We start from the raw sequence: 21,487 nt of genomic DNA, 5'->3' as shown, positions 1-21,487 counted from the left end.
TCACTGGCTTTTTCACTTCACCATGTCTTATGGACCTCTTTCCTGCAAGTGGTTTACAGACCTAGCACTTTCTCTTTCGGGACTGCATAGCATTGTCCTTGTTATAAATGAACCATGATTGATGTCACCATTGCCACCCTTTTCTGTTGATGGATGTTCACATGCTCTAGGTTTGAAAGGTCCCCCATGACCTTGACCCTCCGTTCCCGTGGCCAGTAGTCTTATGAATTGGGAAATACTTTGCCTATATATCACTTGCAGAACGGAAAGTGACGTCCAAGCACTTGCAGCCCTGAGGGGCCTCGGGGTCTCTGGTTGCTCTGACTGCACACCTGTTCATACACGGTTGCTGTCCCCTGTGTTTCAGCTCCTTGGCGGCTGGTACTTTTACGTCCAGGCCTACAGGTCTCTGCGGCATGGGGCGGCCAACATGGACGTGCTCATCGTGCTGGCCACGAGCATCGCCTACACCTACTCAGTTGTCATCCTGGTGGTGGCTGTGGCCGAGAAGGCGGAGAGGAGCCCCGTGACCTTCTTCGACACCCCTCCCATGCTCTTTGTGTTCATTGCCCTGGGCCGGTGGCTGGAGCACGTGGCGAAGGTAACTGCAGCTTCGGGCGAAGAAAAGAACTGTGTCTTCAGTAACACAAATCTTAACTTCGTGTGAATGCCTTGTTTAGAATTACTAATTATACACAGTCTGGCAAAAGACTTAAAGAAATGTGAAACCTGCATATAATTACGTGTTCTGATCGCTAATCTCCAAATTGATTGCTACTTCTGAAATCCCAGCTAATCTGGTTAATTATTGAAACCTTTATTCAGGTGCACTGTGTAATGAAGAGAACTCTGGATTTCCGGCCTTCACTTAGACCGCCTCTTCTACATAACTGAATATTTGCCTCATTAGGCTAGAAAGCCATGTTTGTATCTTAGGGTCAGGCCATTTTTAATAACCAGATTTTAATGTATTCTATAAAAGAGTAGGACTCAGGCCCTAAAAGAAATTAGATTGAACCTAAAAAAAAAAAAAGGCAGTTAGTGGGCAGACTGGTCCTGTCCTTTCAGCCAAAATGTAACTCATGGAACTTGGTGGCATTGCACCTTCAGTGTGGCGACGCCGTGGCTGCGTGTCAACCGCAGTGACATTGTCCAGGAGGAGCCTCTCAGTGTGCGCTGCGACCATCTTTCAAGGGTCGGCCTCTTGCTGAAGGGGTTTTCTCTCACACCAGCCCAGGGAGTGTTGGTCTGGGTGTGCACGGGTCAGCTCACGATAGCGCTCGTTTTCTATTCTGGCTGTTTCCTAGAGTAAAACCTCAGAAGCCCTTGCCAAGCTCATGTCTCTCCAAGCCACAGAAGCCACCGTCGTGACCCTTAGTGAGGACAACTTGATCATCAGGTCAGTTGTCTTCATGCATAGTTTTTGACCAATTTATATCAGACTGTGTAAGACACCTCACACACCCATTGCATTTGTGACGTTACACTAGGCATTTGTGGGGGCCAGCAAAGACTGGTGTGGTCAGATCCAGCCTTTTGAGCCAGGCATTTATAGACTAGGAAACACACAAGAATTCGAGGTGGTGTGGTATGCTGAATGACAAATGAGAGGGATAGGTGATTAGCGTTCCTGCACTTGAGAAGAGGAAAGCTAGGGGTGGTCAGAGAGAGCCTCACAGAGCATGGACCACATGTTGGGCCTTCCTTGCAAGATCTGGAGGATTTACAAGGCTGAGAGATGAGATTCAACTTGCCAAGGAATGCAAATGGGAGACATATTTTTCTTCTTCATACAGTTAGCAGATACTAAAAGTAATAACGGTTATTATCATTATTGCTGGAACTTATATAGCATTTACTACCTGTCAGACACTTTTAACCTCTTTGTATTAAATATAAATTTTAAAAATACTATAGGAGGAGGGGACTATTATTACCTTTATTTTGCACATGAGGAAAGTGAAGTTCAAAAAGGCTACATAAGTGGCTCAAAGTCACACAGGTATTACGTAGTGGAATTGATTATCACCCAGGCTCTTGGTTCCAGAGTCCATATTCTTAACCCTTACACATACTGGCTTTTAAGGCATATTTATTTATTAAAACAATTTTTTTATGTTTGTTTATTTTAGAGTGAGAAGGAGCATGAGTGGGGGAGGGGCAGAGAGAGGGAGACACAGAATCTGAAGCAGGTTCCAGGCTCTGAGCTGTCAGCACAGAGCCCGACATGGGGCTCTAACTCAAGAACCATGAGATCATGACCTGAGCTGAAGTCGGATGCTTAACCGACTGAGCCACTCAGGCACCCAGGCATTGCCTTTCTGTATAACGTGAAGCCTACCAGTGCTGTGGCCCCCGAGTCAGCCTCCACCTTTGGTGGGTCTTGCCACGTTCAGGCCTCTGCCGGTGTAAGCAGATCTCTGGCAGCTTCAGAAGGACCCTGGAGTTTTCTGCCTTGGCTCTCTCCTTTCCGCGAGGCTCAGGCCTGTCCCTCCCTCTGTGCCTCTGCCAGAAATGCCTGTCCTTTCAGTCTATCCCAAGTCTTGGGGGACAGGAGAGTCTGTGATTGACTTGGCACGTGGGTGCCTCTGGGAACCCCAGTTACTGCCCCTTCTGTTGCCACCACACCTGCTCAGGCCACCACTGTGTCCCCTGCAGCATGCTTTTCACTGGCCCCCTGCTTCCAGCCTTGGCTCTTTATCTAAATCTTTTCCGACATCCAAACCAGTTGATCTGATCATTTTCCTCTGTTGCGTTTCCCTGCCATCCAAGGATGAAGTTTGTGAGTGCACACGTGAGACTCGGTGTCTGCCCAGTGTGCTACCATCCCTCCACCTGGTGGCTCCCAGAAAGGGGCTCTTGGGTCTCCCCCAACACCTTTCTTCTCCCCTTCGCCTGGCTGCTTGTCCTTCAGGGCCCACTTTGGGGGTCACATCCCCCCAGAAGCCTTTCCTGTCCTCAGGCCTCCTTGGCACTTCGTGTTCCCACTCACCTTGGGACACCCATGTGGCAGGCGCTCAGATACTTGTTGGGTGGATGAAATGACTGTGGAGTGTTAAAGAAACCACACCGTGTTTGTGCTTGACGTTAAGAGGTCTACAAGACCTGGTCCCCAGGCTCCCGCATTGAAGAATCCTGGTAGAGTGGGGAAAATGGTTACAGATCTTATCTAGGCTTGTGGCTGTTCGCTTCTGAAATTTTCTTTGTTTTTGTACTTTGTGAAAGAGGAGGAGAGAGAGGAAAGAGGAGACAGGTGAGGTAGACAGACTTCTGGCAGAAACTCTTGAAGCAGAAGAAATGCTGGGGAAAACCCTGTCTTTCCATTGAATGTATTCCCGCAAGTTGGCATCTGGGGTGGTGGGGGGACACAGGCTTCTGAAGAAGAAATGCCCAGAAGGCGCTGTTCACCTTAAATCAAGCTGTTTAGGCTTAGAAAGGTACAGTCAATTCAGATCAAAGGGGCAATTCACAGTCAGATTAAGCGAAGCTTCCAAAGCTTGTTAGGTTACAGTGAGGGAGAAGGTTCTGGCATTTGCTCTGATGCCCCTTCACAAGTGAGCAGGCACTCCTTCTCCTGACCCAGGCCTCTGAGTGGAGACTTTGTATGACAAGAAACTGCTCCAGGTCATGTGGGCAGGCCTGGAAGGGCAGGGCCTGGGTGTGCCCATCACTGGAAGACTTGAAGAAGCAGCAGAGAACATTCTCAGATTGGGGAGAAGCCTCCTTGGCTCGGTTCGTTTGCCTCCCTGCTTGCCCAGCCCCCAAACAGGTCGTAGCTACTCCCAGCACTCGAGACTTCAGGGTGCCACTTCCCGTCCTTTTAAGGGGCTCTCCCTTTCCTGCTCCGTTTATTGTATTGTGGCCATTATTGAAATTACATATTCCGCGCTGCCTGTAGCTTCTGGGCTGTAAACCTCCTGAGAGGAAGGCTCGCATTGTCCTGTTCGTACCCAAGCCCAGCACAGTGCCTGCTACACAGAAGCCCGTCCGCAGTGAAAACGTCCATTAGGCGATACGATAAAAGTCACGGGCATTCACCGGGCGCTCACTGTACGTCAGGCACCGTGCTGAGTACTTCACAGGCATCGTCTCAGTTAATCCTGGGACAAAATCACCATTATAGAAAGGAGGACGCTGTGGCTTTGTCCCCGGACTTGACCCAGATGGTGCCACTGCCCTGTGACCCCCCAGTGCCTGAGCGAGGACTCTGAGCTCCCAGGGTCAGGGCCGTGTCTGCTTTAGCTCACGGCTGTGTCCCCAGCACCTGTGCACACGGTGGCACATGTGGCACTTGGTCTCGGGGCACTAAGCGCTTATTGCGTCCGGCTCTTGTGGGGAGCCAGACCTGCGGGGACAGACAGACTCTTGAATCCTCATTTTGCAGACGGTGCTCCTGCACAAGTTTTTAAAAAGAGAATATTGATGTCAATCAATGCTCAGCATCTCTGGCTGCACATTTTGGTTCTGAGGTTTTACATGTACACATAGCGGCGCTTAAAGAAGTGGGCGTGTAGGTTCAACTTTGTGCCTTTCTAAGACATCATCAGGTTTTTGCACAAATGGGAATGAATATCACCTACCTCGTATACTTTTGGGAAGATTCCGTGAGGAAAACAAATAAAAATCGAGCCTAGTACGTGCCCTCAGTAAATGTTTTACCTTCTCACATTGATAAGGCAGCTCATTGGACATCCTTCTCTCTGATACTTGCAGTGTAGCCCTTACAGAATGAAAGAAGTGTGTAAAATAACCCCGGAGCCCACTTAGCTGACTTTGTCAGCGTTTGGTCACGAGGCACAGTTCTCAACAGTCAACGCTTGAACAGTGGTGGGGGTTCCAGTATAACTTCTGATTTCCCCCAAAACCAATCAGCCACTGTTGACTAGAAGCCTTACTGATAATACAGTCAATAACACTTACTTTGCATGTTGTTACATACTCTATTCCTATAATCAAGTAAGCCAGAGAAAAGGAAATATTAAGAAAATCGGAAGGAAGAGAAAATCTATTTATAGGACTCTATTGTATGTATTGAAAACCTGCGTATATGTGGACCCACGTGGTTCAGACCCGTGCTGTACACAGTGGCATGGGTGTGCCCCTGTGGCGGTGCTCCGGCGTCCTTCCTGCGCTCTCCCTGCGCTCTGTCCCTGTCCCTGCCCTTCCCTCCTCTCCCCTGTCATGTGTCTCTGTCTGTCAGGGGGCCGGCATCCAGTCCACACACACCTGTGACCCACTCCCTCTTCTGCAAAATTTTTTATGGAAGCTTCTTGAGCTTCGGGCTGTCGCCTTGCTGCACACTCTCTCTGCCCATCCCACGGGGCTGCTGCCTCCATCAGTTGCTGAAATGGCTTTTTCCTTACACATCAATTCATTTCCATTGCCCCTATCCAACCACTGCTGATTTTAATGCCTCTCACCAGCATTTTCCCTGCCCCCGAGTCTCTCCATTTGAAACTTCTTGTTGGTTTTCTTTTTTATGGAAGTGTGACTTACCTTCACGGAAGTAGACAAATCCGAAGTGCAGAGTATGATGAAGTTTGTACCTCTAGCTCTGCCCTCTTCTCTCAGCTCGAGTCATATTTTCTGCTCCCGACTTGATATCCTACATGGAACTCAAATAGGCACCCCAGACTCGACATGTCAAAACGAAGGTCTTGATTTTATCTCTTCTCTGTCCCTCCTTCAGCAGCTTCTGCACACTTGTCTCCATCTCAGTAACAGGATTTCAAGCTCCTCTTTGATCCTTTTCTTTATGCATGTAGCATTTCTGCATGTGTTGCTGATGTATGCCCTGGAAATATCCTGGGTGTTCACTCCATCTCTGGCCCACACCACTGTCAGCTTCCGTCATCATCACTGCCACTCTGTGCCCATGTGGCAGCCGGAGAAATGACTTGAAAATGTGAATCAGATTATGTCACTTTGCAGTAAAACCCTTAATGTCCGAAGCCCATACTCTGCTCTGCAAGAACAGGATCCGGGACTCTGCCTGCTTCCCTCACTTCCTGTTTTTCAAAGGCACCCTTCCTTCCTGCCTTAGGGCCTTTGCATTAGCTGCGGTTTGCCCCTTGAACTTCCTCTCCCCTGTATGTTGGCCCCTCTTGTCATCCGCCTCACAGTGAACCCCCTCCAAAAAAGCCCTTGAGTCACATTATTTGCATCATAACCCTTGTTTAATACCCGAGACTGTCTTGTTTGTTGTCTGTTTCTTCTGCAGAGTTGGTCTCCATGAGGGTAGGGACTTTGCTGTCTTGCTCACAGCTATATTTCCAGCGTCTAGTATAACACGAGTCACTTAGTAGCTGCACGATAAATACTGACTCCATCTGTAAATGAACATAAAATGAACTCTGCTGCTCAGTGTAAAAGCAAAGAGTGTTACCAGTGCATCGCTTTGTCTAGAACCCGACCTGGGTGGCAGACCAGCAGGGCTGAGCTCCAGTTAATTGCGGTGTGCGTGACCTTAGTGGTATTTGTTTCAGAGAGGAGCAAGTACCCATGGAGCTGGTGCAGCGGGGCGACATCATCAAGGTCGTGCCCGGGGGAAAGTTCCCGGTGGATGGGAAAGTCCTGGAAGGCAATACCATGGCCGACGAGTCCCTCATCACAGGTCAGGCGGCTCACTTCATGTTCCCTTTGGGCGGGAATCACAGCAGTTGCCAGGTCACATGACTGCTGAATGGTGCTGAATGCGTGATTGTCGGTCTTTTTACTCCGCCCCTAGGAGAAGCCATGCCCGTCACTAAGAAACCCGGAAGCACAGTGATTGCTGGGTCTATAAATGCACATGGCTCTGTGCTCATTAATGCCACCCACGTGGGCAATGACACCACTTTGGCTCAGATTGTGAAATTAGTAGAAGAGGCTCAGATGTCAAAGGTAATGAAATTTTTTTAAAAATAGTATGCCTTCAGCTTCCTCACTTTAGGAATTACTCCAAGAGTTTCATAGGACCCGGCAGAGTTTGCTGGGCAGAGATCGTTTAATTAGTGTAGTTAGTGAGGGGGCTCAGAACCCCACTTCTTGCCCATGCTTGTGGTGTTTTATTTCTTTGTGGATTGTAATTTCCCATGGTCTTGGTATCTTGTTTTCATAGGCACCCATTCAGCAACTGGCTGACCGATTTAGTGGATATTTTGTCCCATTTATCATCATCATTTCAACGCTGACGTTGGTGGTATGGATTATAATCGGTTTTATCGATTTTGGTGTTGTTCAGAAATACTTTCCTGTAAGTTGAAAGTTTTGGGCAGTATGGTTGCTGTGTTTTAAATAATCTCTTGCCGTTAATCCTATTCTCTCATATTGGAGATTCATTGGGCTTTAATTACCCATTACATTTATTGGTTTGCTTTGCTTACTTAAGGCAGCTAAGTCTTAGCCAGAGTAGGATGATCAGTCACTGTTTCTGCATGTTTTTTAAAAGACACCGTAGGCTTTCTAGTTAGATGATTACACAGATACCAGTTGGCTCTCGGTTGTAAGGCTTAAAACATTTACATTTTGTGATCCTGGCCATTCCTGGGGTTATAAGGTGAATATCATAAGTCACTTCACAACTTTGAGGGCATGATAGATAATATTATTTAACAGCTTTTAAGAAAAATATGTTGTTTACTCTCTATGTCCATCAATACCATCTTTCACCTTGTGGTATCCCAAGCAATACAAAAGCTTCCTAATAATTAAATATTTATTAAACATAATGTGAGACCATGGAATATACTTTCTTGAGTTAAAAAGTAGATAAGGAATATAATCTTAGGAACTACAGTTATATCAAACTTCCCCAAAGGGCAGAAGATAAGATAAAAAAAAAAAAAAGCTTTTCTGACTGAGAAATAAGGACTGCAGTGATTCTCAGTTGGGAATAATTTTGTTGCCCCAGAGACATTTGGCAATGGAGTCATTTTTGGTTGTCCTGACTGTGAGGGAACACTACTGACATCTGGCGGGTAGAGACCAGGGATGCTGCCAGACGGCCTACCCTGCAGAGCATAGTACCCCCCCCCCCCCCCCGCCCAGCAACAAAGAATCACGTGACCCCAAATGTCAGTGGTGCTGAGATTCAGAAACCTTGATGTATATCAGCAGTGAATGGCCCACACAGAGTAGCATTTGATAACTGCCTGGTGAGTGGAGCAGTGTTTTACACTCAGTCACATCTAATGCGTATTTCACCGTAGGGCCGTAATATAAGAAACATGGAAGAGAACTTTTTCTTATAAAGAAATATCTACCCATAATTAAAAGCATAGCTTATATTCTTGGGGTGCATGTCATTTCCTAAGATGTCACTTTCTCTCTCCAATTTCCTATCTTAAAATGAAAACTGTCCATGTTAAACTCTTCCTGACATCTAAGGAGACCTCAGTGCTTTTAAGAGTCACCCGTGACTATATGCCTAGAATTTGCCAAGGGCTGTTATGGCGCCTGACTGCCCCAAATGTCCCGCCTTTGCGGGAGAGCAGCTCCTTGGCACGTGGCTATGGGAAAAGTCATTCCTAAACAAGTTGGCATATGTGGCTTTCTGCTGGTGCCTGCCTTTCCATCTCACTTTGGCTTCTTTTGTTTTTATCTGCAATATCAGGGCGGATGCTGGCAAATGAGGTACTGCATGTTCCTTTAAGATATAATCACCCTGCTGTGTGATAGTCACTTGTAGGGAGATGTTCATGTCACCTTCTCGAAGCCCACCCAGTCCCGTCGGAATGCCCAGTGTTATTTTGACAAGAATTACTGTTTATTTTTAATCACAACATCTCTAAAAATCACATTATGTCTTAAATACCATGTCCTTCTAAGTACAACTGTTTCTAATCAAAGTAAAACGACCCTTTAGTAAAACACCTTGCCTTAGGATTCTGTCTTTCAAAATCAAGGAATAAAGTACAGATGGAAGCTAAAGAGTTTGTGGTCTGTAACCTTGATCTAGAAAGCATACTGTAATTAAAGTGAATATAATGTCTCCTGATGGCACCTCAGAGACACCCGCCATTTAAAAAATAAACCAAGATAAATCAAGATGTCAGAAAGCAAAGAGTAATAACCATGTATGTCTCTAGGTAACTCAAAAAGAGACCCATATTTTATTTGTTTTGAGTTTACCAAGAAACCAACAGTGGAAAAATAGAAGCAAATGAAGGTGGCTCCAAATCCCATCCCCAGGTGTAACAGCTTTTTGCACCCTGGTGAACATCTTTCCAGTGCTGCTGAAGGACTCTGTAGAGATATGGGCAGATAATGTCACACTAATTCAATCACAGTACATGCCATTTTGTGCTTGCTTTTTTTTTTTAATCCAGCAGCGTCACTGATCTCTTCCATGTCAGCAAGTATAGATGTGCATCATGATTTCAACAAATGCGTAATATTTCATTATGCATACCATACCCACCATTATATTTTGATGCCTACAATTTAATTAACTGATTCCCTATGGGTTGTCCCTAGTTTTTTGCCATTATGAAAACACTGACAATTTTTTAGATGCCTCTCCTATGCCTGCTATTGTACAATGTATATTTATATGTTTGTGTGTATTTATAGATATATTATGTCATTTAATCCTTACAACAACAAGTTAGGCATTCTTGGTATTATTGCCTCCATTTTGTGTGTGAGGGAGCTGAGACCCAGAGGAGTTAAATTAGTGTCAGGGCCAGGAAATGGACATACAGAGTCTGATTCTAGAGTCCGCGCTCCTTCCTCTAGCGCAGTTTCATACACCCTCTTCTCTCGTCACACCTCTCTGAGAGGAAACCCTGCAGGATCAGGCTGGAAACTGGGACCGGGAACAGTGAGGTGAGCCCTGTGATAACACAACACGGAGGCAGAGTGGAATACACCACGTTTCCCAAACCCCCGCTCATCACGCTCAGGTCCCACTGCTTGACAGAAATGTTCTGATGTGATTCTAAGTTTGGGGGCCTCCTCATCTAACCCTCAACCTGCCCGAATCTGTCTTTCAGACCCCCAACAAGCATATCTCGCAGACAGAGGTGGTCATCCGCTTCGCGTTCCAGACATCCATCACGGTGCTCTGCATCGCCTGCCCCTGCTCCCTGGGCTTGGCCACGCCCACAGCCGTCATGGTGGGCACCGGGGTGGCCGCCCAGAACGGCATCCTCATCAAGGGAGGCAAGCCTCTGGAGATGGCCCACAAGGTTGGCCTCGCGCCCCTGCCTGTCCTTTGGGTCTCAGCTGGAATGATTTTGTAGCTGTGGCTGTGTGATTTTTTTTTTTTTTGAAACTTAGAGAGTCCTCATGAAAACAGTACCTGTTTCAACTCTGTATGAAAAGAAAACCCTGGAAGAGGCTTGAGGAGGGTGCACTGTTAATTAAGTAAAACAGAAAGCCAGGACTGACTGGGAATGGTAGCACCAAGAGCTAAGAGTTGTAGGATTAAATAACCGGGGGAGCCCAGACCCGTGGGGACCATGCACCAAGTGGGACAGGGGGAGAAAGTGGCTCTGGAGGTTACTGTTACTGTGGCCAAGGCCCCCCCCCCCCCCCGGGCTGCAGCGTGAGTGCCTTATTTTCAGTGGGCTGCAGAGACACTGTGCGCTGGGAGGCGGGTACACCCCACGTTCCCTGACCCGGGTCTGCAGGATGTCACTGCCCAGAAGAGGTGCCATGCCGTCTCCTGTCACATTGGGGTGGCAGTTTCTGGCTCAACCTGGCAAAGGCTAAGCCAGGGTGCAGATCATTTCAGCTGGCCTGAGAGGGGGACAGAGTCTTTGTCATGGGAGCGCATGCATCTGGCATTGGTCGTGGAGGACTGAGTTAATGGAGTCATGAAGGGGTGTTATCCACTCGAGCTTAGTTGAGTGGAGTTCTGCCTCAAGCTTGTGTGGACTCTTGAGGTCCCCTCCATCTGTGTATGTGGTCACCAAGACGTGGTTGTTTTGGCAGATAAAGACTGTGATGTTTGACAAAACCGGCACCATTACCCACGGGGTCCCCAAAGTCATGAGGGTCCTCCTGCTCGTGGACGTGGCCACGCTGCCCCTCAGGAAGGTTCTTGCTGTGGTGGGCACTGCGGAGGCCAGCAGCGAGCACCCCCTGGGCGTGGCAGTCACCAAGTACTGTAAAGAGGTATGTAGACCCGAGCATTGCTCACCATCCCCCCCCCCGCCGCCCCTGCTGTCACCGGCTGGGCTAGGAGCCTCCAAGGGCCCTTCCTCCTCACAGGCCTCTCCTCAGCCTCAATAACCTGAGTCAGCTGCCTTGCAGGAGGCCTTGGCTTGTGGGGTCTGGAAACCCCTCAGCAGCCCCCTGTGGAGCGGGTGGAGATTCGGCTCCCAGTGCCAGTCCCTCATCCCGCTTCCAGATCATCACAAAAGCAGTGCGGCATGAACACTCATTTGCTGAGCACGCGCTGAGCTTCTGTGCTCTGGGAGCTGGTGGCCGGGTGGGAGGGACAGGTGGTATATCAGTTCAGCCCTTTATGAGCACTTAGGGCCAGAGGGCTACAAAACCAAATGGGGGTGGGGGTGAGGCGAGGGGAGAGCCCCTCAGCTGGGGACGGGGAAGTGGAGAGGAACCAGCAGCAGTGAGCCAACCGCCCCCTGGATTCTTGGGGATTAATGGGGGACCAGTCATGCTTCGACCTCTCTAGAGGAAAGGTCTGGTGTGGTTTCCCCTTTTCAGTCCAAACTAGAGGCAGCAGCATGTGCCAGAATATTGCCCTGAAAATTTGTAAATGGTCTGGGCAAATAGGATTATTTGAATAGGATTATGTGACTGTAGAAATGTGGTGTGGATGCCATGGGGAAAAACAGACAACTCCAACTGGATAGGGAATCTTCCAGAAATCTCCTTTGGTGTTTTGTGTAGGGTCCTTCAGACCACCATGTCCCCCTCTCTCCTGATGCTTCCAGACAACTGTGCTCTCGCATCCCTCCTTTGCTGTGTAATTAACCCAGATGAAACAGCTCCCGAGTCCTTTGTCCTGCCACTGTCCTCGTCCCTTAAGGTTCCTAAAGGGACAGTAGCCTCATGACGTGATTTGCAACATAAAAATAATTCTTGCTCCCCCACCTCCTTTCATCCGAGGCATTGGCTGTGAACTGCTCTTATCCCCTCCAGTCTGCACCTTGCCCAGTGTCACGAGGCATCAGTGTAATAATCATAACGTCTGTGACGGATAAGAGAAGGGATTGCTGAGCTCCTCGTCCATCTCCTCCCCTTCCCGATCCTGCTTTCCTCTCCATCGCCCACCCGCTGGCGCCGCACTCTCCTGCCCCTGCTCCCATGTCTATCCTGCCTCGTCACTTCCCCTGCCTCCCTGCCTTCACAGGAACTGGGAACAGAGACCTTGGGGTACTGCACAGACTTCCAGGCGGTGCCAGGCTGTGGGATCGGCTGCAAAGTCAGAGGTGTGGAGGGCATCCTGGCCCATGGTGGGCACCAGCAGGGCAAGCAGGCTGCTCTCTCGAATGGCGTCAGTGGTGTTCCTGAGGAGACAGGTACCCTGGCCCTCATCTCTCTGCCCGGCCTGCAGGGGTGGGGCCCCGCTGGGTCAGGAGGCCTGCTGGGTCAGGAGACCACAGGTGGCCTGCTACGGATGAGGGTGGCTCATGGCTGGGACGCCGCATGCCCACTTCCCCCAGGAAAGCCGGTGGTCTCTCTGTTGTGTTCTCTGATGCATCTGAGTCTTGACACTATTGCAGATGGAAGTAGTATATGCTACAGAAATTCATAGAGGGGTGTTTCAGCGACCCATAATCTCGAGTCTCTTCTTTTTCATCCCAAGTAAGTCTTCTCCTGAGCTACAAAGTGGACTGATGGGAATTCTGCTTTTGCCCTTGCCGTGTCCCTCTCATGCAGTGGAGCTCTGATGGGCCATGTTGTGTTTGAAGAGAAGGCAGAGGGGAATGGTCTGCCCAAGCCAAGAAGGGTACTGCTTGGAGGGACAGCTGCCTTTGAATAGCAACTTTTCTGATTCTCAGGATAGCTCGCTAGCCACCAGCGGCAGAGCCTAGAAACCCTCCAACCCAAAAAACCCGTGTCTAGTATTTTCTCTTACGTGCATTGTTAGTGCAGTCTTGCTTTGGAATGTATATTTTTAGAAGCCATCTGCCACCTTCTAGCAATTTAGAACCCCACGATGACCCTTCCATTTAGCTTCGGGGACTGGTCTGTGTGGTGACGCCAAAGTTGGTGGCACACATAGTTAAAAGGTGACAGGGATGGGGCACCTGGGTGGCTCAGTAGGTTAAGCATCTGACTTCAGTTCAGGTCATGATCCTATACTTAGTGAGTTCAAGCCCCGCATCAGGCTCACTGCTGTCTGCACACCTGCTTCAGATCCTCTGTACCTCTCTCCTCCTCCCCGGTGTGTGTGTGCCTGCACGTGTGCATGTACGTTTGCATGCGCACTCTCTCGAAAATAAATAAACATTAAAAAAGAGGTGGGGGACACCTGGGTGGCTCGGTCGGTTGGGCATCTGACTTCAGCTCAGGTTATGACCTCGAGGTTCATGAGTTCAAGCCCCACGTCAAGCTCTATGCTTGACAGTTCAGAGCCTGGAGGCTGCTTCAGATTGTCTCTCTCAATAAATAAATATTTAAAAAAATTTTTAAGTGAATCTTTACAAAAGGTTACCCAGCCTTTTTTTTTTTTTGGACATTTATTTATTTTTGAAAAACAGAGAGAGACAGATCAGGAGCAGTGGAGGGGCAGAGAGAGAGGGAGACACAGAATCAGAAGCAGGCTCCAGGCTCTGAGCTGTCAGCACAGAGCCCGAAGCGAGGCTCAAACCCACGAACTGTGAGATCGTGACCTGAGCTGAAGTCGGACGCTCAACCGACTGAGCCACCCAGGCACCCCTCACCCAGCCTTTTAGAAGGAATGGCTTTAAGACATGTCCTAGAGGTAGACGAGTTATTTGCTGATGCACTTTGGGTCATCTGCACCACGCTGCACCTGCTGCCTCTAATCTCTGCAGAAAAGCACCAGCAGATACCTCCTAAAGGCAAATAAGTACACTACCTCATGTTTAATGTGTTCATAACATGTTCACACATACTGCGTGTATCTTTTAACGCCCCATTTTAGTTCACACTCTCACGTTCCACACATTGATTACTCTTTTTCCCCTGGTCCTTTACGGATGGTGTTATGAGAGGTGCTTACTAGGTACAGTTTTTCAGGGCAGTTCAAAGGGCATTTTGCTGCTCAAAGGATTCCCTGGTTTTAGTCCCTTCTCACAGTAAAACTGGACTGTCTGAAAATAACCACAAACTCTTTTGAACAGATGCAACCCCCCAGACCTTTTCTGTGCTGATTGGGAACCGCGAGTGGATGAGGCGCAACGGCCTGACCATTTCCAGCGACATCAGTGACACCATGACAGATCACGAGATGAAAGGCCAGACAGCCATCCTGGTGGCCATTGACGGTATTGCTCCCAGCCCTCGCTTTCTGCTCTCAGAAACCAAGTTTCTTAGGGATAGCTGGCAAAATAGACTTTCTAGTTTTTTTTAAATATATTTTCCTGTCTATTAACTTAAATTCTATAGCCCAAATGGTTGCCTTGCCAGTTTTCCCCTTCATTCTCAGTCTGGAGGCCTCTCTCGCTGTGTCCTTCCCCGCATACCCAGAGTGAGGTGGCGTCGGCCTCCACAGTCTAATAGTCTACACTGCCCTCTCCCTCATTGTCTGCGTCTGTCCCGGCCAGCCGCTCAGCCCCCCACCTCCCCCATCACTGCAGACACCACAGTGGCTCGCTGACCAAGACGTGTAGCCATGGGGTGCCCTTCAGTAACAACCCACTGCCCCGCTCCACAGAGCCCCCAAGGTTGCACGTGTCTTGGCACTCAGGTTGTGTCCAGGGCTTCATACCTCCGTGGATTGGAGTCTTCCTTTGTTAATGTTTGTTTCTAAGAGAAGAAAAACTGTATGCAAATTAGCAACATTAATTTTTCTTATTTTTATGGCTTCAACCAAATATGTCCTCTTTCACTCTTTTTTCTGGCTCGCACCACCAGGCCCTTTCCAAGTCCTTATAAGCCTGTAGTCCCCTCAGCCCCTCTGATCAGCATCCGCTCGGCTGAAGGAGCTGCGCCCTCCGTCACTCCAGTCACCCACATCTCAGTCCCCAAAAGCCTTCCCGCCTCAGGATCTTAAGATCCACTCAAAACAAAACAAATAGAAAAGTTATACAGAAATGCTCTCTGTAGGAAGGAAGAGAAAGAGGAAGGACTGATTTTCTGTTTGGACATTCATCACTTTTAAGGAGCCTTTATTGTACTCATTCTAATTCTCCAAAAACAATAGCTAACATGTGTTGCATCCTTATGAGCCAGACACTCTGCAGAGTAATAGGTGTTCCTTGCAGAATATCTGGAAAATTCTGAGAGCTACAGAGAAGAAAATGCCTTATCCCAGCCTTCAGAGAGCCGCTGTTGGCATTTCACATTCCTTCCAGACTTGTGTATGCATCTGTAAATGCAGGTCATTCTTTAAAACGCAAAATCAAAGCCACATTATGTTTTGTACTTTGCGATTTGTTTTTCTGCATGTGATGTTACATTATGGAAACTGTTGCCAGTAGGGTAGCCTCCTTTCTTTCCGCCTCTGGCCCTCGGGCCGCCAAGTGCCCGCCATTAAGGACTCATCGCGCATGCGTGTCCCCTGCAGGCGTGCTCTGTGGGATGATCGCCATCGCAGACGCGGTCAAGCAGGAGGCGGCCTTGGCCGTGCACACGCTGAAGAGCATGGGTGTGGACGTGGTTCTGATCACCGGGGACAACCGGAAGACGGCCAGAGCCATTGCCACCCAGGTGGGGGCTGGGGACCAGGGCTGGGGATCTTCCCCCATGAACATTGACTTGATGCTCGCTGGAGCAGCATGAGGAAGAAAAGTACGCGACCCTGCGCCTGTGGCTCCACCTTGCTTCTGGTGTTTCCCGTGCTGGGTGCGGGCCTGCCTGTGCTCATGCTCTGGCCCCGCCCCAGCCGCGCAGCATCCCACCGGAGGCCACTGTGCTGCCTTTGCACAAAGCAGTTCCAGTGTTCTCTTCTTCTGTATTTCCAGTGGGGGGAAAAGATCATGGTTTGAGAGTTGAAATATACCACTTTCTAGATTTTGTGTTAAGGGAATATTTTGTCAGCTCAGCTCGCTCGCTCTCTCTCTTTAATGTTTATTTATTTTTGAGCGAGCAAGCAAGAGAGAGAGAGAGAGAGAGAGAGAGAGAGAGTGAGAGAGAGCTAGCGAGCATGAGTGGGGGAGGGACAGAGAGAAAGAGAGAGACAGAATCCAAAGCAGGCTCCAGGCTCCGAGCTGTCAGCACAGAGTCCCACATGGGGCTTGAACCCAAGGACTACGAGATTGTGACCTGGTTCACTGTCTTGGGGGAAGGGTGGACCAGTGACCAGGGTTGAACTGAGTGCCCAGTTCTCCAACAGAAGAGTAGATGGGACATGTGGGAACCATCACATCACCCCCGCCTGGTAGGGGCTGGAGACCCTTTCCCAGGGAAGAAGTGCTTGAGGTGGAAGTAGTCAGATGAAGAGAAGGGGAGGGATGGAGAAAGGGGAGCTGACGGAGCCAGGCAGAGCGGACAGCCTGAGCTCCCCAGCAGCAGGCTGGAGAGCTGCCCAGAGCTGAACTGGACAGAACCAGGCTGGGCCTGCTGGGCCACAGGCAGGAGGCCAGGGATGTGCAGTGGCCAGTTCTAGGGGGACCTTGGGAGTCAGACTATGGAATGTGGGTGTCATTCTGAGAGAAGTGGGAGCCCCTGGAGGTCTTTAAGCAGGAAAGCAGCATGACCAGCTGACTACTGCTTCTGGAAGACCACGATAGGCATAGGGGGCGGGCAGGGAGATCTGCAGGGTCCTAAGCCACCGTGGAAGGCGAGGGGCACCAGGATGGGCCTGCATGCCCTGGGATCTGCAGGGTTTGGTGACTGATGCTGTTGACTGGGCCTGGAGGCTGAAGGGACTCTGCTACTGTTCACTGTCCCTTGCCAGCACCAGGTGTTGTTGTGCATTCATTTCTTGACTTCTCTTTTCCTTTCCCTTTAGGTTGGCATCAACAAAGTCTTTGCAGAGGTGCTGCCTTCTCACAAAGTGGCCAAGGTCCAGGAGCTCCAGAATGAAGGGAAGAAAGTCGCCATGGTGGGAGACGGGGTCAATGACTCGCCAGCCTTGGCCCGGGCCGACGTGGGCATTGCCATTGGGACAGGCACCGATGTCGCCATTGAGGCTGCCGACGTTGTCCTCATCAGAGTGAGCTTGGCTCTGCCTTCTCCCACCATGTTGTCCAGGCTATCGGAGCAGTGAGGGCCATGGGACGGGGCTCCTGACTGACCACTTGTTCCTCCCGCAGAACGACTTGCTCGATGTGGTGGCCAGCATCCACCTCTCCAAGAGGACCGTCTGGAGAATACGACTCAATCTGGTGCTGGCGTTGATTTATAACCTGATCGGGATACCCATCGCAGCAGGTAGGGTGGCTCCCACCTGTTTGCTGACCTTTAACTCCCGCTCCTTCGCCAGCAGGCTTCTGTCTGCCTGCTGGGTCCCTGCCAGCCAAGTGGGGAGCCCACCTCACTGGCTGCCAGTGCGTTTAAGGAGTGTGGTTTTGTTATGTTCTCTGCTTTGTAAGTCTTTGAAGGTCAATGAAAGCTGCAGAGAGGGTCCCTGCTCCCTTGGAGCTCCTCCCGAAGCCTGTGAGACCGTCCCAGGAAGCCCAGTCCCCTTGATGGGCCCCCTGCCCAGCTCCGAGACTGCCCATTTCAGAGGCATGCTGGCACGGGGCCATGACATGGCAGCAGCGGCTTTTGAGTCACCCCAGGAAGGAGAATGTCACAGGGGCAGCCCAAAGCAGGGCCTGTCTCCTCTGGGCTGTGGCATGAGTGTCGTCATTCCTTTGGCCAGGGGTCTTCATGCCTGTTGGCATTGTGCTACAGCCGTGGATGGGCTCAGCGGCCATGGCGGCCTCCTCGGTGTCTGTGGTTCTCTCGTCGCTGCAGCTCAAGTGGTGAGTCCCTGCAGGCAGGAGCCTGCGCCACAGGCCATGCCCACTCGGCCTTCTCCCCCCGCCCAGCCACCCCTTTCCCTCTGCCTCCTGGGCTAGCAGTGGGTATGTGCAAGTACCCAGCACACCTGCGGCAAAGACAGAAAGGGGGGTGGGGCCGTGCGTGTGTGTGTGTGCACACGCGCGCAATGACTTCATCAGCACCACGAGTGAGGAGCTCAGCACCTCACAGCCATCACATGCTCATCTGTTGTGGCTAGTCAGCTCAAGAGTCGTTCGTGTAAGTGTCACATAGATGTGGGATCCTTGTGCGCTATCATTTTTCCTTTTTTGAAAAAGATACTTACTCATGCTTTCATTTAACAGAAGTTAATGGCAGCCTACTATATGCCAGGCGTTTAGATAGGCAGTTTCTAAATCAGGTGAACTTTACCTGAATCCTAGGAGCTCAGTACCTTCCCCTTTAAAATCCATGAGGTTTTGATCCTGTATGTTATTGAAAGACTTTGGGGAGAAGGCACAAAGATGCCTGTGTCCACAATGTCTCAAATGCTCTCGGATCCTTGCTTTGCAGCTACAAGAAGCCCGACCTGCAGAGGTATGAGGCCCAGGCCCAGGGCCGCATGAAGCCCCTGACCGCGTCCCAGGTCAGTGTGCACATTGGCATGGATGACCGACGATGGGACTCGCCGAGGGCCACGCCCTGGGACCAGGTCAGCTACATCAGCCAGGTGTCTCTGTCCTCACTGAAGTCGGACAGGCTGTCTCGGCACAGTGCTGGGGCTGACGACAGCGGGGACAAATGGTCCCTGCTCCTGAGTGACCGAGATGAGGAGCAGTGCATCTGAAAGCTCCAGGCGGGGACAGTCCCAGGGCTCGGTCTCCTGGCTGAATAGCCGGCCCGGCTTTCCTGGTGGACGAGGCGCAGGCCAGTCAAGTGCGGCACCAGCAGCAAGATGGACGAAGCTCCTGTCCGGTCTCGGGACTTCCACGCCCTGAACATTCCTGGGCGTCTCTCCTAGCACGTGCTGCCTCCCAGTGCAGCCCTTGGGTAGGCCCACCCTGCCTGGATCCCACTGGCACAGCAGCCGGGCATCCTGGCTGGACCCTGCCATTGTCACTGGCTTGTCGGGAACTTGGCTGGACTCTAGCACAGGCAGGGACAGCCAGCCCTCCGCACAGAACTCTGCTTTCGTGTTTGGGATGACCACTTGTAAAATGAGGAACATCTCATCAGGACTAAAACCTTCACTGGGCCTTTCCTTAAAACTCATGAGAAGCCTTGGTGTTGGGTTCTTTTGGACAACACCCACACGCATCGAGTATCTATCTGAGACCGCAGTTTACCTCAAATGTACCCCATTGATTTCTGCTGGCACAGTCTCTTCCTTTTCTATTCCTAACATGGGACGTGCCCCACCCCCTGTCACCCAGCCCTGCCTGCTCTCTGAGGGCAGCACTGACGCCGTAACGGTCCCTGCTGCTGCTCTAGGGCACTGCTGTCAGAATCTGTGCACTCACACACCTGGCCGGAGAGTCCACTGTGCCTGTCTTCAGCTTGAGGAGAGTTTTTCTTACTTAATGTGCCACATGGCCACGGAGTCCTGGTCGTGTGCTCAGCGGCCATGGAGGCCTCCTCTCTGTCTGTGGTTCTCGCGTCACTGCAGCTCAAGTGGGGAGTCCCTTGCGGCGGGAGCATGCCCCATGGGCAGCCTTCACCCCCACAGAATGGCCTCTGCTGTGGATCTTTGCTGCTGCACTGGAGTGAGGGTCTCAGAGCCTGAGACCTGAGAAATTCTGCTCGCTCTGGGGTCCAGGTACTGGGGGCCCTGGGAGGCATGTGGTGCTTGAAATCGGTGTCCATGGGAGGTGCGTGTGCTCACAGGAACCTCCTTGCAGGCCCCCAGGAGCATCCCATTCCATGGTCTGCCGTGTGACTGTCGCCTCATGGAATTCAATTCAGAATTCCTGGCAGGGGTGTGTGCCCCCAGTGGTGTGCAAGTCCAAGGCAACAGTGATACCCAAACCAGAGGAAATCAGTTATTCTCCAAGAGCTCCTACTTCTGCACAGGGTCAGTACCTTAGGAAAGGAGTCACCACAACTTCCCCGAGGGAACGTCTTTCACCCTTTCAGCGGCTCTTTGTGGTTGTAGGACCTCAGAGGGGCAGGAATAGGGCCAGTTTTAGACTCTTACATCAGTGGTAGTTGGCAGAACGACATGGGAGTAGATGAATAGAATGAAAATAAATTTTAAGGTATAGCCCTTATCACATACAGAGAATAATTTTATTTATTGAGAATCAGTTATTTTTCAGGGACAATGTAAGCACTTTCTATAGGTTACCTCTGATCCTCCCAATATACCAGCAAAGTAAATACCATTGGCCACATTTTATAGGGGGGGAAGTAGGCTCAGAGAGGCTACGTATCTTGCCCAGGATCACACAGCCAGCACACTTGCCAAAATGGGGATCCAGATCCATCTCTCTTGGCTCTGAAGTCTTTTCTTTGCTGCTGCCACCTGAGTATCAGTTGGGTAAGAATCGCCGGGAGAAGGCCCTTGCTCTTAGAACAAAGGTTGCAGGCGATGCACTCATTGTTATCGACTTGGGATGAAATTGGACCTCAGGGTCAACTTACCTTCCCCTTGGGTGGTTTGTTTCCATTTTTGCATATACTTCCATTTTGTTTGGGTCTTGCCCTCTAAAACCCAGGGGCAGGGTTCTGTAGTGTCTGTACTGTTTTTGGTCTTCCTCTCCTTCCAGGCCCCTTCCCGTTCTGTCCTTTCTTTATTCCTGGCTGTGCTTGGGAGTGTTTCTTGTTTTCTTAACTAGGTTAATCATTGTCTAAAGAATCTAACTGTATTGATTTTTCAAAGGCTTTTAGGACCATAAACATCATGTGTATATATATATAAGGCCATGAAAATATTTATATAATTGCACAAAATGTAATGTTTAGGTGTTCAAGGGATAAGAATTTTTTTGTGTGTCAGAGAAGAGCAGTTCCTATTTCAAAAACTTTCCAAGCTGTATTAGAATAAAGATTATTTTTATTCATCTAAAAGTCTGCCTCTTGCTGGCTCTGCATGTGTGAGAAGCGTAATCGAGGCCAGTGCCAGGATAGGGTTTTAAACAGGGGAGGCTGTGGGGGCGGCCAGACCCTCTGATCTGCCACCCTGGCACCATGTGAGCCCGTCTCCTGGATGCAGGGCATGCCTCGGTGGTGTGTGGGGGAAACACTGGAGGGCAGCCCGTCCAGATATGTCACCAGGCCAGACCCAGGCCTGGATCTGCTCCATTAGAGGCACTTCTCTCATTGAGAGTAACTGTCAACAAAATGCTGCATCAAACTCACGTGTTTGACTCTGGAGGGATATGCTTTGGGTCCCTTGGCCCTAAAGGAGTAGGGCAGGGGGAGTAGAGGAAGAGTCTGGATGCAGGGGCTCTGTGGGCATCTTTGGGTGGCAAGTGGGCCCTATGTGAACTCCAGCTGA

At 50.1% G+C, this 21,487-nt stretch overlaps 1 protein-coding gene across 1 annotated transcript in view; it reads left to right on the top strand.

Moving 5' to 3' along the window:
* The window catches only part of ATP7B (ATPase copper transporting beta), a 41,770-nt gene extending 20,713 nt beyond the window's left edge, over positions 1–21,057 (top strand). Inside the window, exons 8-21 of the mRNA XM_029936821.1 lie at positions 368–601; positions 1,308–1,399; positions 6,486–6,613; positions 6,728–6,882; positions 7,100–7,234; positions 9,975–10,169; positions 10,918–11,100; positions 12,305–12,473; positions 14,265–14,408; positions 15,650–15,792; positions 17,036–17,239; positions 17,340–17,457; positions 17,891–17,993; positions 18,565–21,057. Coding sequence (XP_029792681.1) covers positions 368–601; positions 1,308–1,399; positions 6,486–6,613; positions 6,728–6,882; positions 7,100–7,234; positions 9,975–10,169; positions 10,918–11,100; positions 12,305–12,473; positions 14,265–14,408; positions 15,650–15,792; positions 17,036–17,239; positions 17,340–17,457; positions 17,891–17,993; positions 18,565–18,838 — 2,277 coding nt within the window. The 3' untranslated portion in view covers positions 18,839–21,057. The remainder of the gene's footprint in view (positions 1–367; positions 602–1,307; positions 1,400–6,485; positions 6,614–6,727; positions 6,883–7,099; positions 7,235–9,974; positions 10,170–10,917; positions 11,101–12,304; positions 12,474–14,264; positions 14,409–15,649; positions 15,793–17,035; positions 17,240–17,339; positions 17,458–17,890; positions 17,994–18,564) is intronic.
* Positions 21,058–21,487: the final 430 nt, after the last annotated feature.

This window comes from Suricata suricatta, chromosome 4 (genome assembly GCF_006229205.1).
Source record: "Suricata suricatta isolate VVHF042 chromosome 4, meerkat_22Aug2017_6uvM2_HiC, whole genome shotgun sequence".
In the NCBI taxonomy this organism is placed as follows: domain Eukaryota; kingdom Metazoa; phylum Chordata; class Mammalia; order Carnivora; family Herpestidae; genus Suricata; species Suricata suricatta.
This window is presented reverse-complemented; position numbering and strand designations above follow the sequence as displayed.